Source organism: Macaca mulatta, chromosome 3 (assembly GCF_049350105.2).
Source record: "Macaca mulatta isolate MMU2019108-1 chromosome 3, T2T-MMU8v2.0, whole genome shotgun sequence".
Lineage (NCBI taxonomy): Eukaryota > Metazoa > Chordata > Mammalia > Primates > Cercopithecidae > Macaca > Macaca mulatta.
The window spans coordinates 105414340-105427688 of NC_133408.1; the positions used below are offsets into that span (position 1 = coordinate 105414340).

At 35.2% G+C, this 13349-nt stretch overlaps 1 protein-coding gene across 3 annotated transcripts in view; it reads left to right on the top strand.

The window, feature by feature from the left end:
- HYCC1 (hyccin PI4KA lipid kinase complex subunit 1) overlaps positions 1–5740 on the top strand; it is a 70470-nt gene extending 64730 nt beyond the window's left edge. Inside the window, exons 11-12 of one of the 3 annotated variants that reach the window (XM_028844934.2) lie at positions 2995–3290; positions 4078–5740. In XM_028844934.2, the coding sequence (XP_028700767.1) occupies positions 2995–3263 (269 nt within the window). In that variant the 3' untranslated portion in view covers positions 3264–3290; positions 4078–5740. 3 annotated transcript variants of the gene reach the window in all.
- The last annotated feature ends 7609 nt before the right edge of the window (positions 5741–13349 follow it).

Genomic DNA, 13349 nt, shown 5'->3' on the forward strand with positions numbered 1-13349 from the left:
TGTAAAGGAAATTTTTGAAAAAGATTTGAAGTAAGGAAGTGAGCCATTCAGCCACCAGGAGAAGAGAGCAGCCAGGAGAGCAGTAAGACAGTGTGGGTGGGAGTGTCGGGTCACAGAGTTATACAGGGAAAGAAGTCGGAGAGCTGATAGAGAGCAGGATTAGGTAACAAATGTTTGTTTGGATTACTTAATTATCTTTCTTTATTCTGTAATTTTTCTGAGATTTATGTTTCTGTTCTTTCTAGCTCTGTACAGAATTACTTGCTCTTATAAATTTAATAAGCGGTTTAAAAAATCTGCCATTGTTAACTATTTTTGAGTGATAATAAGTATCAATTAATTAGTCAAAGATTTGTGTTTGTGGGAAAACACATGATCTCGTTTTTCTACTTGCCATTTAATTCCATGATTTTTTTTTAATGTAATATCATTGCTTTTTGGGCTGCGGACGTTGATCACTATTCTGATAAATGTGATTACATTTCAGTTGCCTAGTACTGCTTTATGTAATATTCTCCCTGTCATTTTCTAGTTTTTCTTGCAAAATCCTAAATTTCTGCCACTGAAGCACCATTTTAGGTTAATAGCTTTCTTCGGCATCTTTTAAAAAATTGACCCAATTAAAAAAAAAAAAAAGAACAGACCTAAACTCAAGAGTAATTACTTTCCTAGGATTTCTTCCAGACTTTTATTTTCTCTGGCTCTCTATTCAAAGTAAGTTATTTGCTTTTATAAAATGGCCAGGAGTCTACACAAGTAAATTAAACTTAATTGTGGGATGTCAGAGGATATTTAACTCAAATGGACTCAAATGAATTGAAGAGTTAGAGTTAGTATTTATAGTATGTTAGAATAGACATTTGAAGTTAAAAGATTTTACTGGTTAACTTCCCCTACTGAATAGTTGTGTAGTTCTTCCTGAACTTCAGTTTCCTTGTCTGTAAATGGGAATCAAATTGCCTACTTCAGAGGCTCACTAATAGATTGTTTTGAGATTATAATTGAATAATATATGTGGACACTCTCAAGAAAGTGACTTAGGGCAATTCAATGTAAGTATTGTTCTGTATTCTATGAGGCCACCTATGCTTAGTTTTAAAATTTTGTTAAATTTTAATATTCATTGCCTTTTTTATGTCTGGATAATTTCCGAAGTTTGATTTTTTTTTTTTTTTTTTTGGACTGAAGATCCCTTCAGTAGATCTTTTGTGAAACAGCTTCTACAATGTAAATAAACAAGTCTTGGCCTTCACAGTGCCATGGTGATTTTATCTCAGTTGCAGTGACCTCTGGCATGTACCTCAATAAGAATTTATTTGCCCTCACTTGGATGACAGTTGTCAGCAATTGGAAACAGGCTTGGTTGGAGCTTTTTAGTTGCATTAAACCTTTATTAGAGAGCACCCAGAAGCAGCAGTGCACTACTACCTCACCAACATTCTGCAGCCTATCTAGGAAATAAAAACTTTAGAGAACCTTTAGTCAAAAGCCTATGAAGCACTAATTAAGGGGAAATAATTATACCAGCATGTTGGCTCAGCAGTGCGAGGCACCGTGAAGCTTTGAGGAGGGGCTCCCAGAAGTGCGTATTGCTGCTGAGTATGGAGTATCCAAGGCACCCGTAACAACTTTTGTCTTAAGTTTTTAAAATTGGAAAATCAGAATAGAGCAGTGGTTCCCAGACTTTGTTACACATTAGTCACCTGGGGCTTTTACAAATCTTATGCCCAGGTAATATCTTACACTAATTATAAATTAGAATGTTTGGGGGTTGGAGCCAGGCATCAGTAGTTTTTAAAGATGTACAGATGATACCAATGTGCAGCTAACTTAGGGAACCACAGGAATATGTGGCTCTGGCCTTCGTTCTTTTACTACCTATTACTGTTTCTCAGCCTTTAGCATCATTAGTGGGAGTCTGATAATCCTATCACTAAAAATATTTGAAAATAGTAGGTGATGTCCTGTAAGCAGGTTTGTGGTCTACAGTTTTTAAAAAGTATATGCTATTTTACGTGGTCTTATGTTGCTTTGAACTTTGTTTCACTACTGTCACCTTCTAGATATACTTATGTTACTTTTTCCCATTTACATGAATAACTCCTTGACAACTTTAAATAACATTATGCCTTTGTTATTTAAGACCAGAATAAAATAATGTCTACAGGTATTAACTAGTTAGGAGTTTTGTTTCTTTGTTTCATTTATAATGGCTGTTTTCAGATAAAGGGCTGACAGCCAATTTGTTTTTCCAAATCCATTTTTATTTTTCTCCAGTCTAGTAATGAACTAAATTTATGAAATTGATATGGGTCTGAATAAATCAACTGCTTAACTATATCACAGCCACATTAATATTTACTATTAATAATAGATGATATATATCTGAGACAAAAACTATACCTGTGGCATTACTAACCATGATATCGTATGTGAATAAGCATTTTCCCAAATATCATGGTTTATTAAGTCAGTCTCAATGTAGCCTAGTAAAAAAACTAGAATTTTAAGAGTACAAAGGGGAACTTCTATGTAGCTTTGTTCATAATGTTGACAAAAGCTAAAGTTTTGGCTGTAGATCCTTGAACATTTGCCTAAGACTTGACATAAATTCAGGTGGTCACCATATTATCTTAAAAACACTAGAAAATTACCCAAAGAACACAAAAAGAACAATTTAAAAACAAATTTTATTTTGATTTATTAGAAAATTTATCTTTCATATTTCATGTGAAATGTGTGTGTGAAAAAAATGCAGAACGTGAATTGATGCTCTGTGAATTTTTTGTTTGTCATTTAAAATTAAAGAATATGACCCTATTGTCTCTGGTGCTATCAGAGTATTATAAATTATGGAAATTACTACAGTGCAAATATTTGGCTTAATTCATAACATTTAGTCATCCAATTTTTGTTTTGAGTCTTTTGCTTTTCTCATTTCACATTTTTGTTTTGTTTTCATCCACCATTTTGTCTTATCATCTTCAATTCTAGAGCAACCTGACAACAATAATGATACTACTGAATTGGGCATCCTTGTCATTCCTGAGATTAGTGTCACAAATGTGGCCGGAGAGAGAACCGGGAATGGGGAAAAAGGCAGAACACTAGGAGAAATTGATGCTCAGCATATACAGGGTGTGCAGGAAACAGCCACAGATCCTAGAACTGAGAGCAAAGGCTTGCCAGAGATCAGGAGGCAAAAATCTGTAAGAAAAATGATGGAGGATGGAATAAACTCACCTGGCAGAGTGCAGTTTTAGCAGAGCACTTTATAGCTGCACTCCAAGGTATCTTAAGGCAAAGGGCCACTGATGCATGTTAAGCAGCAGTTGCACAGTCACAAAAATTTTGCATGTAATCTAATCCAAATGCATGAATTATGCACCACATTTCTCAATGACTCTTAATGCTCTTTGGAATGATTATACCTATATTGTCTTTAGTAAATTGTTATGAAAACTGAGGCAGAAAATTCCTTCTAAAATAGTTTTCTGCTTATGTTTGGAGTTCTAAAATTACTTTTTCAGCTTTGTCTTTTTGCCATCTTTGATATGAAGGGTAATGTGTATAGAATTTTGTATTTGAGCTTGTGATATTTATAGTCTAGATTTTTGAATTTGATAAAATAATCTACAGTATAGAGTGCAACCTTCTAAAAAAGTCTTTAAAGTATTCTAATACGAATTTTTTAAAAGTTCCTTGGTAAAAGCTTTGATTTTATACTGCTTTGCTACTGAAGGAGAGTTCACCCCTAGTTTTACTGTGTGATAGTATTTCTAATTGTTTCTTATCTTTTGCATGAATAGGAGAATTCTTTCTAAAAACATAATGGGGTATGGTTTATGGCATGCTTATTGTTTAATACACTATAAATTACCGTCATTTAATTACAATGAACTATTTTTCACGTTTTTATAATGTTTTGATTTATCCTTTGATTTTCTATAATCTGTTGCTTTATAAAATTATGCTAAAGCTTAATTTATTTAAAGTATAACTGATTTGGTGTTAATCATTTAAAAAGATTGCTTAAAATATTTAATGTTAATTAATCTTTGTCATTTCTTTGTTTAGGAAATACAGAATTAACAGGTCAAGAAGAACTGATGGAGATATCTGAAGTTGACGAGGGATTTTATTCCAGGGCTGCGTCTAGTACCAGCCAGTCGGGTTTATCAAACAGTAGTCACAATTGTAGTAACAAGACAAGTATAGGAAAGAACCAGAGACGGTCAGGAGGAAGCAAAACTGGAGGAAAAGAAAAAGAAACTACAGGGGAATCTTGCAAAGATCACTTTGCTCGAAAACAAACTCAGAGAGCCCAAAGTGAGAATCTTGAGCTTCTCTCTTTGAAAAGACTTACTTTAACAACCAGCCAATCCCTACCTAAGCCTAGTAGCCATGGTTTGGCTAAGACTGCAGCGACTGTATTTAGTAAATCCTTTGAACAAGTCAGTGGTGTCACAGTCCCACATAACCCGTCATCTGTCGTTGGTTGTGGGGCTGGGACAGATGCCAATAGGTTTTCAGCTTGTAGTCTCCAAGAAGAAAAGCTTATTTATGTTTCAGAAAGAACTGAACTTCCAATGAAGCATCAATCAGGTCAGCAGAGACCTCCTAGTATTAGCATTACTCTGTCCACAGATTAATTAGTAACGTATTTTTCTCCCATAACCCAGTGAACCCAGAAATACAACTTTGCTTCTTTGTGAAAGTACCCTGGGTCTTTCATCCGTGTTCCTGACAGGAGCCCTGATGTCTTAAATTCTGAAGGCTCCCCTGACTTTATGAAGGGAAGATTGTCTAGGTTGCAGTAAGTTGAAATATGGTTTTTTTTATTTCTTGATTAAGATTTTTTCCCCTTGGTTTGAGTCTTTTTTTTTCCCCCTTCTTATTTGTTATTGTTGCCCTAAGATTATCAGTGACAATAAATTTTGACAGATTGTCTGATCAAGTTGGTTATGTCTCATGTGAGGTTATAAGGTAGTTTTTCTTGTTTTGGTTTGGGTTTTTAATAGCTCCTATTTTGGTGGCTGTGTGTTTGACCTTCAGAGTCAAAGGGAGTCTCCATGTATGGGAACTGTTTTATAGAGGATGGGGCAGAGGCACAACTCCAGGAATTCTTCAGCTCCTGGTCAGGAAGCCAATCTGAAAAACAGGCGTGTGGAAACACAAAAATGATGTGTATGAAAAGCACCTGATGAAAATATTTGTAAGCAGATCATCTTTATGATTAGAACAATTTGCTCAAAGCACTGGAAAATGCCTGGTAACCCAGTACCTAGAATATTATATGATTCCAGGGGATGGGTAGAGGCATTTCTGTTGTTATCTCTGAAACATTTTTATATCAAAAATCAGATTGCTGGTAGGTGTGTTGTTTTGAAGTGTTTGGACTTAGCATGTGAAGATCCCTTTCAATTATTAAGGTATAATAGGCCATAAAGCTGATTTACCCTACTGCTGGACTTTAGAAATCCTAGTTAGTTTGGACTCCTGTAATTCAGAGCATACGTCATTGGAAGACTTCCTGGAAATCAGTGTAAATCTTGCAACACAGCTCTCAAGATACCACTGTGTAATATGGAATTGTTTGTATGCAAATGCATTTTTCATCTATAAAATGTCATGAAAGAAAATAAAGATAGTAAAATATGGACAAAGGACATTTATATATTAACTAATTTAGAGTTGTTTATGTTTGTGTTCTTAAATTTAAAATATGAAAAAAAAGAAATGTCTTTCTTGTTTGTGAACAGACCTATTTAAAATATCTTAGTATGATATCAAAAGAATAATCAATTTAGTTACCTCCCAACTAAAAATTAAAAATAAAAAAGATGATATGGCAGAAGTTGAATCAAACTTGTATGTATCTGTATGTGACCTCTAGATGGAAATAAAAGTTTGGTGTTTGCTAGCAGTGGTCCTTTTGGCTATCGTTAGGGTTCCCTTGTAAAGTAAGTGTACTTAAGTCATCATTCAGAGAGAGAGCAGGGCTGAGGCTGAGTCAGTTGACTGTTGAGGAAGTCCTAAGGAGCTGTCCGGTTGGCTCTTTCACTGTGAGTACACAGCGGTTTCCTTCTTCATAGTCCCTCTCTGTGGTCACCAAGAGAGCATGCTAGTGTTTTCCTCTTGTACCTGCTTATGCAGAGCTCAGATATGTGAAAAATTTGTACGCTTTGAAGGCCGCCAAAGCATTTATACTCTGAACATAGTTTTGACCGCAATTGCTTTGGCTACCAGTTTAAACTGAATTCTTCAAAAAGCATGAACTGGTTTTCATTCATTAGCCCTGATTACAATGTGGTTTTTGACATAAGTGAATTTGATTTTTTTTTTTTAAGCTCCAGTAACAGAATGGAATAAGATCTGTTGCCATAAATTGTAGTTAAGAACTGTAAGGCAATCAGGCAGTGAAACTTGATATTGTATTAACTTAATGGGAACCCTGTATACAGTTTAAAATATTTGTAAAATGTCACTGTGAATTTACAGATGTCTTTTTGTCATTCTTTACCAATGAATTTCCCCTGTGCATAGTTATTAATAGTGTGGGTATTATTAAAAACTAATTTGTAAGATAGGCATTTTAAGCAAGTTGAGGTGCTTAGGAAACATTGTAGAATAAGTTTGAGGAAATGTTAGCTGACACAGCTGAGAGATCAGATTTTCATGTTCTACCACTGTAATGGAACCTCATTTGGGTATTCTTCTAGACCTTTGCTAGCTGTGTGGTCTGAGGACCAGTAAGTAGGATCGGCATTATCTGGTATCTTGTTAAAAATGCAGAATTTCAGTGCCACTCTAGGTCTACTAAATTAGAATTTGCATTCTTAACAAGGTTCCCAAGTGATTGTTATGAGAAGAAAGTATCAGAGTGCAAACAAATTACTTGTCTGATATGTAGAACTACCAGTAGTCTCACAGCTCTAGATCAAATGTGTCAGACACTAGGTCATTATAATCTTCATTGGTTTTGACAGCTAATTAATTAGTTTAATAATATTGACATATGGCTTCTTAAGTATTTGAATTCTAAATTGCTAATGATCCTTATTTTTGCAATAAAAAATGTAACAGTTTATATTTTTCTTGTTAACTATAAATGGAATCAGAGCTGCAAATACCTGAAATTTTAAGTATGAAAAGGGGTGCCACCCTTTTATATACTGCACAACAAATTTGCATTTGTATATTCTTTTAAAAAAATCTCTGAAGGCTTACTCAGTGAAATGGTTCTGATTTTTTGCTTCAAATGATTTGCACTAATTGATTTTCTGGAGAGTGGAGTTACGTTAACAAAATTCTTTTATAGTTCCTTTGATACTATTTCAAATAAGGATTACACATTGAAAGTTTTTATAGAAATTATGAAAATTGGATAATCTTAACTATGGTAACAATGACTATTATCCATACTACTTTCTCCCCACTCAACTTTCAAATTTTAAAGTTGGGGTAGCTTTTGTAGGCCACTTTCTTATAAAGATGCTGATGGTCACAGACCTCCTAAGTATCCAGAATAATATTTTTATCATGAGAAGGATTCCACACACAATTGGGGTCTTGCACCCCATATTTCAGAGGATCTAAACAGAAATTGTGGCTCCATTGCACATTTTAAATCTCTATAGATTCTTGAAATCACCCAACCTCTCACTTTTGAAAACCCAACGGCCTGGAGTATTCTGGTGGCATTGGAGCCAGCACTAGCTTTTTGGAATCCAAGTGGGGAGAGAAACAAAGTAGACTTTTCAAGGGACTGTCCCAGAGTACCCAGGGCAAATGTCTTCCCTTCCCTTCCTGAAGCCACAGGAAAGCACCCTGGAGTCCTTTGTATACCACTATGGAAATTTTTAAGGCAAGCTCTCTAGACTTGAAGAGTTGGAATTCTCAGCATCTAAATGATGACTGAAGTTTGTTTTGAAAAAGCAATATTTTTTTTTTTTTTTTTTTTTTTTTTTTTGAGATGGAGTCTCGCTCTGTCACCCGGGCTGGAGTGCAGTGGCCGGATCTCAGCTCACTGCAAGCTCCGCCTCCCGGGTTCACGCCATTCTCCTGCCTCAGCCTCCCGAGTAGCTGGGACTACAGGCGCCCGCCACCTCGCCCGGCTAGCTTTTTTTGTATATTTCAGTAGAGACGGGGTTTCACCGTGTTAGCCAGGATGGTCTCGATCTCCTGACCTTGTGATCCGCCCGTCTCAGCCTCCAAAAGTGCTGGGATTACAGGCTTGAGCCACCGCGCCCGGCTTGAAAAAGCAATATTTCATTGCCCTTTTCAACTGTGAAGCAACTGCTGAGCAAATATTACTCATTTTTTAAAAAAAAGTTGAATTAAAGGGAAATATATTTTTAAAACCAAAATAGATCAAAATGATCCCAGTTTTAAGGGATTTTGCCTATTTTGGAAGAATAAAACTAAAATGTTAAAACTGTTGAATTATGGAGAACAGATGTAGTCTGAGACATAATTTTAAACAAATATTTAAGGCAGTTAACATTTGCGTCTAGGCACAATAAATCTATATTAAAGGGAAGCACATCAAGGAAATATATATATGTTGAATAATGTAACTGAAAAATATTTTTTAAAAACCACTTAAAAGGAAAAATAATTTGATGGGTACTTTAAGCATTGTAGATATAAATTAATGTATAATAGTGTCTTCCCAGTCTTTGTATGAAAAATTAAAACTCTCTAGTCCTTTAATGAGCATGAATTCATACTTCTAGATTTGTTGCTTAATAAAATTATACTCAGTACTTTGACTTATTCAGATTTATGTTTACTATTGTTAAATTCTTCATCAGAGAGCGTAAATATATTGTTTTCTATACTTTGTAACTTGTGCATATCTAAAGAAACTAACAGTGAACATTTTGGGAGATGTTTTTGTGTTTTTTTTATAGTAGAGTTTTAGAGTACCTGTGTCTTAATAGGAAGTTTTTACCATAAACCCAAGATTTTATTTCACGTATTGTTGCTTTCTCTTATATGGAGCTTATTGTGTACCTCTTACCTTTATTTCTAATCATTTGGTGATACTAATCTTTTCATAGTAAATATATTTGTTTCTAATTGTATTCCTAGAGTTTACATTCCTAAAGAATAAACTCTGACTTTGGATATTTTTATGTGTTCCCTCCCTTCTTAAGGCTATGGAAATAAACTGGAGTTTAGTTTTTTGAATTTTTGTATATTTGCGTAAATGTTCTCCATATGCAGTACTTTATACCACAAGTGTTGCCTCTTGTTTTATTGAAATAAAAACTGAAAAAAATATTTTTTCCAGATCAGTTTACTCATTTAAAAAATTGTTATAAAAATTTGCAGAAGTTATGATATGAAGGAAGAGAGTAAAGGAGGAAGACTTAGGTGAGTTGAGCCATTGAGAGCTTTTGGGGGTAAGTGATAAGACAATGACCTCATTCCTGGCTTTGTGCTTTATATGTCATAGGGCTGAGGAGTATGACAGGTCCACTCGTATTCATCCAAAGATGAAGATGAGCTCTATGGGCCATGCACCAGTGGCGGATTATTTGTCATATCAGAAGCACAGGCAAATTTAGGTAACATCACTTTGTCCTTCTAACTTTAGAATCTTTATTGCCAGGTGTGGTGAGTAGTAGTCCCGACTACTCTGGAGGTTCACTTGAGCCCGGGAATTTGAGACCAGCCCGGGCAATATAACGAGATTTTATCTCTTGAAAAAAAAAAAAAGAAGAAGAAGAAGAAGAAGAAAGAGTCTATATCTTTGAGTACAGAGATCATATGCCCCTAGTACCTAGATAGGACTTTGTGCATGGTAGGTATCTAGACATTTAGTGAATACATGAGTTAGGTTGATGTTAGCTTTGGAAAAGAATCAAGGATAAAGTCTTCAGTGTTTTCTTTAACAGTACAATTTTAGAATTTTGTTTGTTGGCTTTAGGAAATCTCAGTGGCATTACATGAATTGCATTATAGCATGCACTTAGAAAAAAGAACCTATGGCTGGGCGCGGTGGCTCACACCTATAATCCCAGCACTTTGGAAGGCTGAGGTGGGTGGATCACCTGAAGTCGGGAGTTCAAGACCAATCCGACCAACATGGCGAAACCCCATCTCTACTAAAAATACAAAAATTAGCCGGGTGTGGTGGCGGGCACCTGTAGTCCCAGCTACTCAGGAGGCTGAGGCAGGAGAATTGCTTGAATCTGGGAGGCAGAGGCTGCAGTGAGCTGAGATCACGCCACTGTACTCCAGCCTGGGCAACAGAGTGAGACTCTATCTCAAAAAAACAAGCAAACAAACAAAAAAAACAAAACAAAACGGAAAAAAGAACCTATTAGACCCTTGAAAAAATTCCTGGCTTGTAGTTGATTATATGTTTGGTTAATTCCATTTCATCTAAGGAACTAAGTAATTTAGGAAATGTGTTCTTAACTACTCTTAGAAGGGTATTTGTAGAGAATCAGAGTGGTGATTTTGTAAGCAGTATTTTGTCCTATGCAATATGCACTCTTCCAGTAACTCCAGTAGTCCACATAGTTGACTCACCTCCTACAACCTTTGTTAATATCAAGATAACTGTTTTATAATTGTAAAGAAAGATTTTTTACAAGCAATTGTAGTTATTTTATTATTTTCTTTATATTATTGTGATAGTAGTGACAGCTAATATGTGTAATTAAAATGATCATCTTATCCTCAAAATCATCCTATAAAGTGCATAGAATCCCCATTTTACAGAAGAGGAAACTGAAGCTCTCGATAGGGTAGAGGACTTGGCTAAGGTCACCTAGCTGCTGAGTGGCAAAACTAGGCCTTGAACACAGATCTTAGGACTCTCACTTTTATATCGCTTGGTAAAAGAAGGTACTAATTAAATCCTACCTAATGGAGATGTATTTAAAATTCACTCACCCCATCTGTCTTATAGGTGATAGTTGTAAGGTAAGATAAAATCAAAGTGTGCTAAAACTAAATCATAATACATTTTACAGAATTAGAGATAATTGTGTTTTAGTGGTCAAACAATGCTGGTTAGTGAAAGCATGGTAAAATGCAAATTAAAATAAGATTTCTTTCTTTTTTTTCCTGTCAGATTGATAAAGATGAAGAAGATTGATTCTAGTATTGACATTGGTATGGGGAAATCATTAGTCACTGAGATGATTAGCAGGACTGTAAATTGGTACAAATGAATTGGTGGGCAGTTCAACAGGATCTATCAGACTTTAAAGTGCACCTCATACCCTCTGAAACAGCAATCTTACTACTCTTCTATATTTCATTCTCTGTATTCTACTGAAAATGTAGCACAAATACATAAACATAAGCATGCAAGATATTCATTGCAGCATTGCTTGTAATAGCAAAAACAAGCCAGCAAATCTAAATGTCTATTATTAGAGGAATAGATAAATTATGGTACATACATATAGTGGAATATGATGTAGCCATTAAAAAGAATGCAGATCTGTATGTGATCATTTAGACTGATTATATATTGTATGATCCCACTTGCTTTGTAAATGTGTGCAGTAGTTAAATATGAGTGTGTGTATGTGTATAATACACACTTATGTTTGCTAGTATGGGGGAGGAGAGCATTGTGTCTCAAAGTGTGGTCTAAAGACAGCCTGCATTAGGAAATTTTTTTTTTAAATGGAGATTCCTGGGCTTTGTGCTAATTTCCCTGAATCAGAATCACTGTGAGTAAAACATGGAAACCTGTATTTCTAACAGGTTCCTCAGTTGATGGCTTATACAAATGTAAAATATAGTCTAGTAGCTGACAGCAATGAATTGGATATCTGGTAGTGGATTGTAGTTAGAAAGGGCAAACTTCTTGAAGAGATCTTGTATTTTAAATGAGGCCTACCTAAGATAAAGCCAGTTGATTAACATTATCAACATAGACCTATTAATGAAGGTGAATTGGCCTGACATAGAAAAATGATTTTACCGTACAGGAGTACACACCTATTAAATGAGCAAGCCTTTTAAAAAATCCTTGTTGAACTTCCCAAATATCAGATGACCTGTTAATAAAGCACAATTAAATAATAGGACTTATTGTGGTAAGAGAAAGTACCACCTTCATTTGATTAACTGTGTGTCAGAACAAGAAAGTAAGATTATTGGTAGGGCTTTGGGATCTATGTTCAAATGGTTTAAGGTATGTCTGTCAAGGCAGGGAAATGATTGGGATTAGCAAAGTTGATAGTTCAGGATTAGTGGACACAGCAAGCAAGGGTCTTGAAGATTCCTGGTAAGTCAACTGTTGTTTAAGAAACAAGCTGTTTGCCCAAGTGAGCAGGGCTTCACCTGTAGGAATTGTTTTCAACCTTAGGAATTTCCTCGACAAACAACAACAAAAAAATAGGGGTTGTTCTTGTTTTTATTTGCTTTGTTTCGTTTATAATCTTATCTTTTCTGGGCAAAGATTTCCTGGAATAAACAACTAAGTTATGTTGACATACATGGGCTACAGTCTTATCCAAGCTGTGCTGACACTGATAGATTCAGTTTGCTTTTGTTAGTTCTCTCTGTTCAAAGATTGTAAGTCAATATTATGTGTACAGCAATTGACAGGTCATAAGTACTGCATGCTAACTACTTGTACCACTGGAGCCCCAACAATTGATGGATCTTTGGTGACTTTTTAGTGTTCTGCTGAAGATCTCAAAGATTTCTTTTGAAGCTTCTTGACCTCTATAACACTTGGTTCACACTTGTGAAGTGTTCTAATATAATCCACATCACACTGTGCTGTGGCTTGTCTGTCTTATATCTGTCTCCCTCACTAGCACACAGCCCTGTGGGAATATAATATAACTACTACGTAATGGTGAATAAAGATTTGTTTTACTAGATAGAATATAAATCAAATCCAGGAAATCAGTGACAGCATAGGAGAGACTGTTGCTTCTCTTCCATTCAATAGAAGTCTTTGAAACTCCTTTTATTCTCTAATATTCTTCATGGAGATGAAGATGAAGGTTGTAAAACTTTTGATTATTTTACGCGTGCCTGCATAAAAGTTTTTTGAGAAGTAAATTATGCATCACATTTCTCTTTAGTTAGAGTATGAATGGTGTGAAGAATTTTCTGGGCTAATGTTTGACATTTATTATTCACTCCTGTATATTTGTGGTGAGTATGAATGGCATCTAGACTAATCAGAAAACAATGTAGGAAAGGCCTAACTTCAACACTGTGAGTTCTCACTCCTTGTCTCACTTGCTTCCTTTTGTGGAAACTACAAGTATATTTAACTTTTGTATCCTCGATCCACTACTACCTACTGAGGCCTGTCGTGCATTTATTTTTAAACTTTTACTATCTTCATTTAGCCA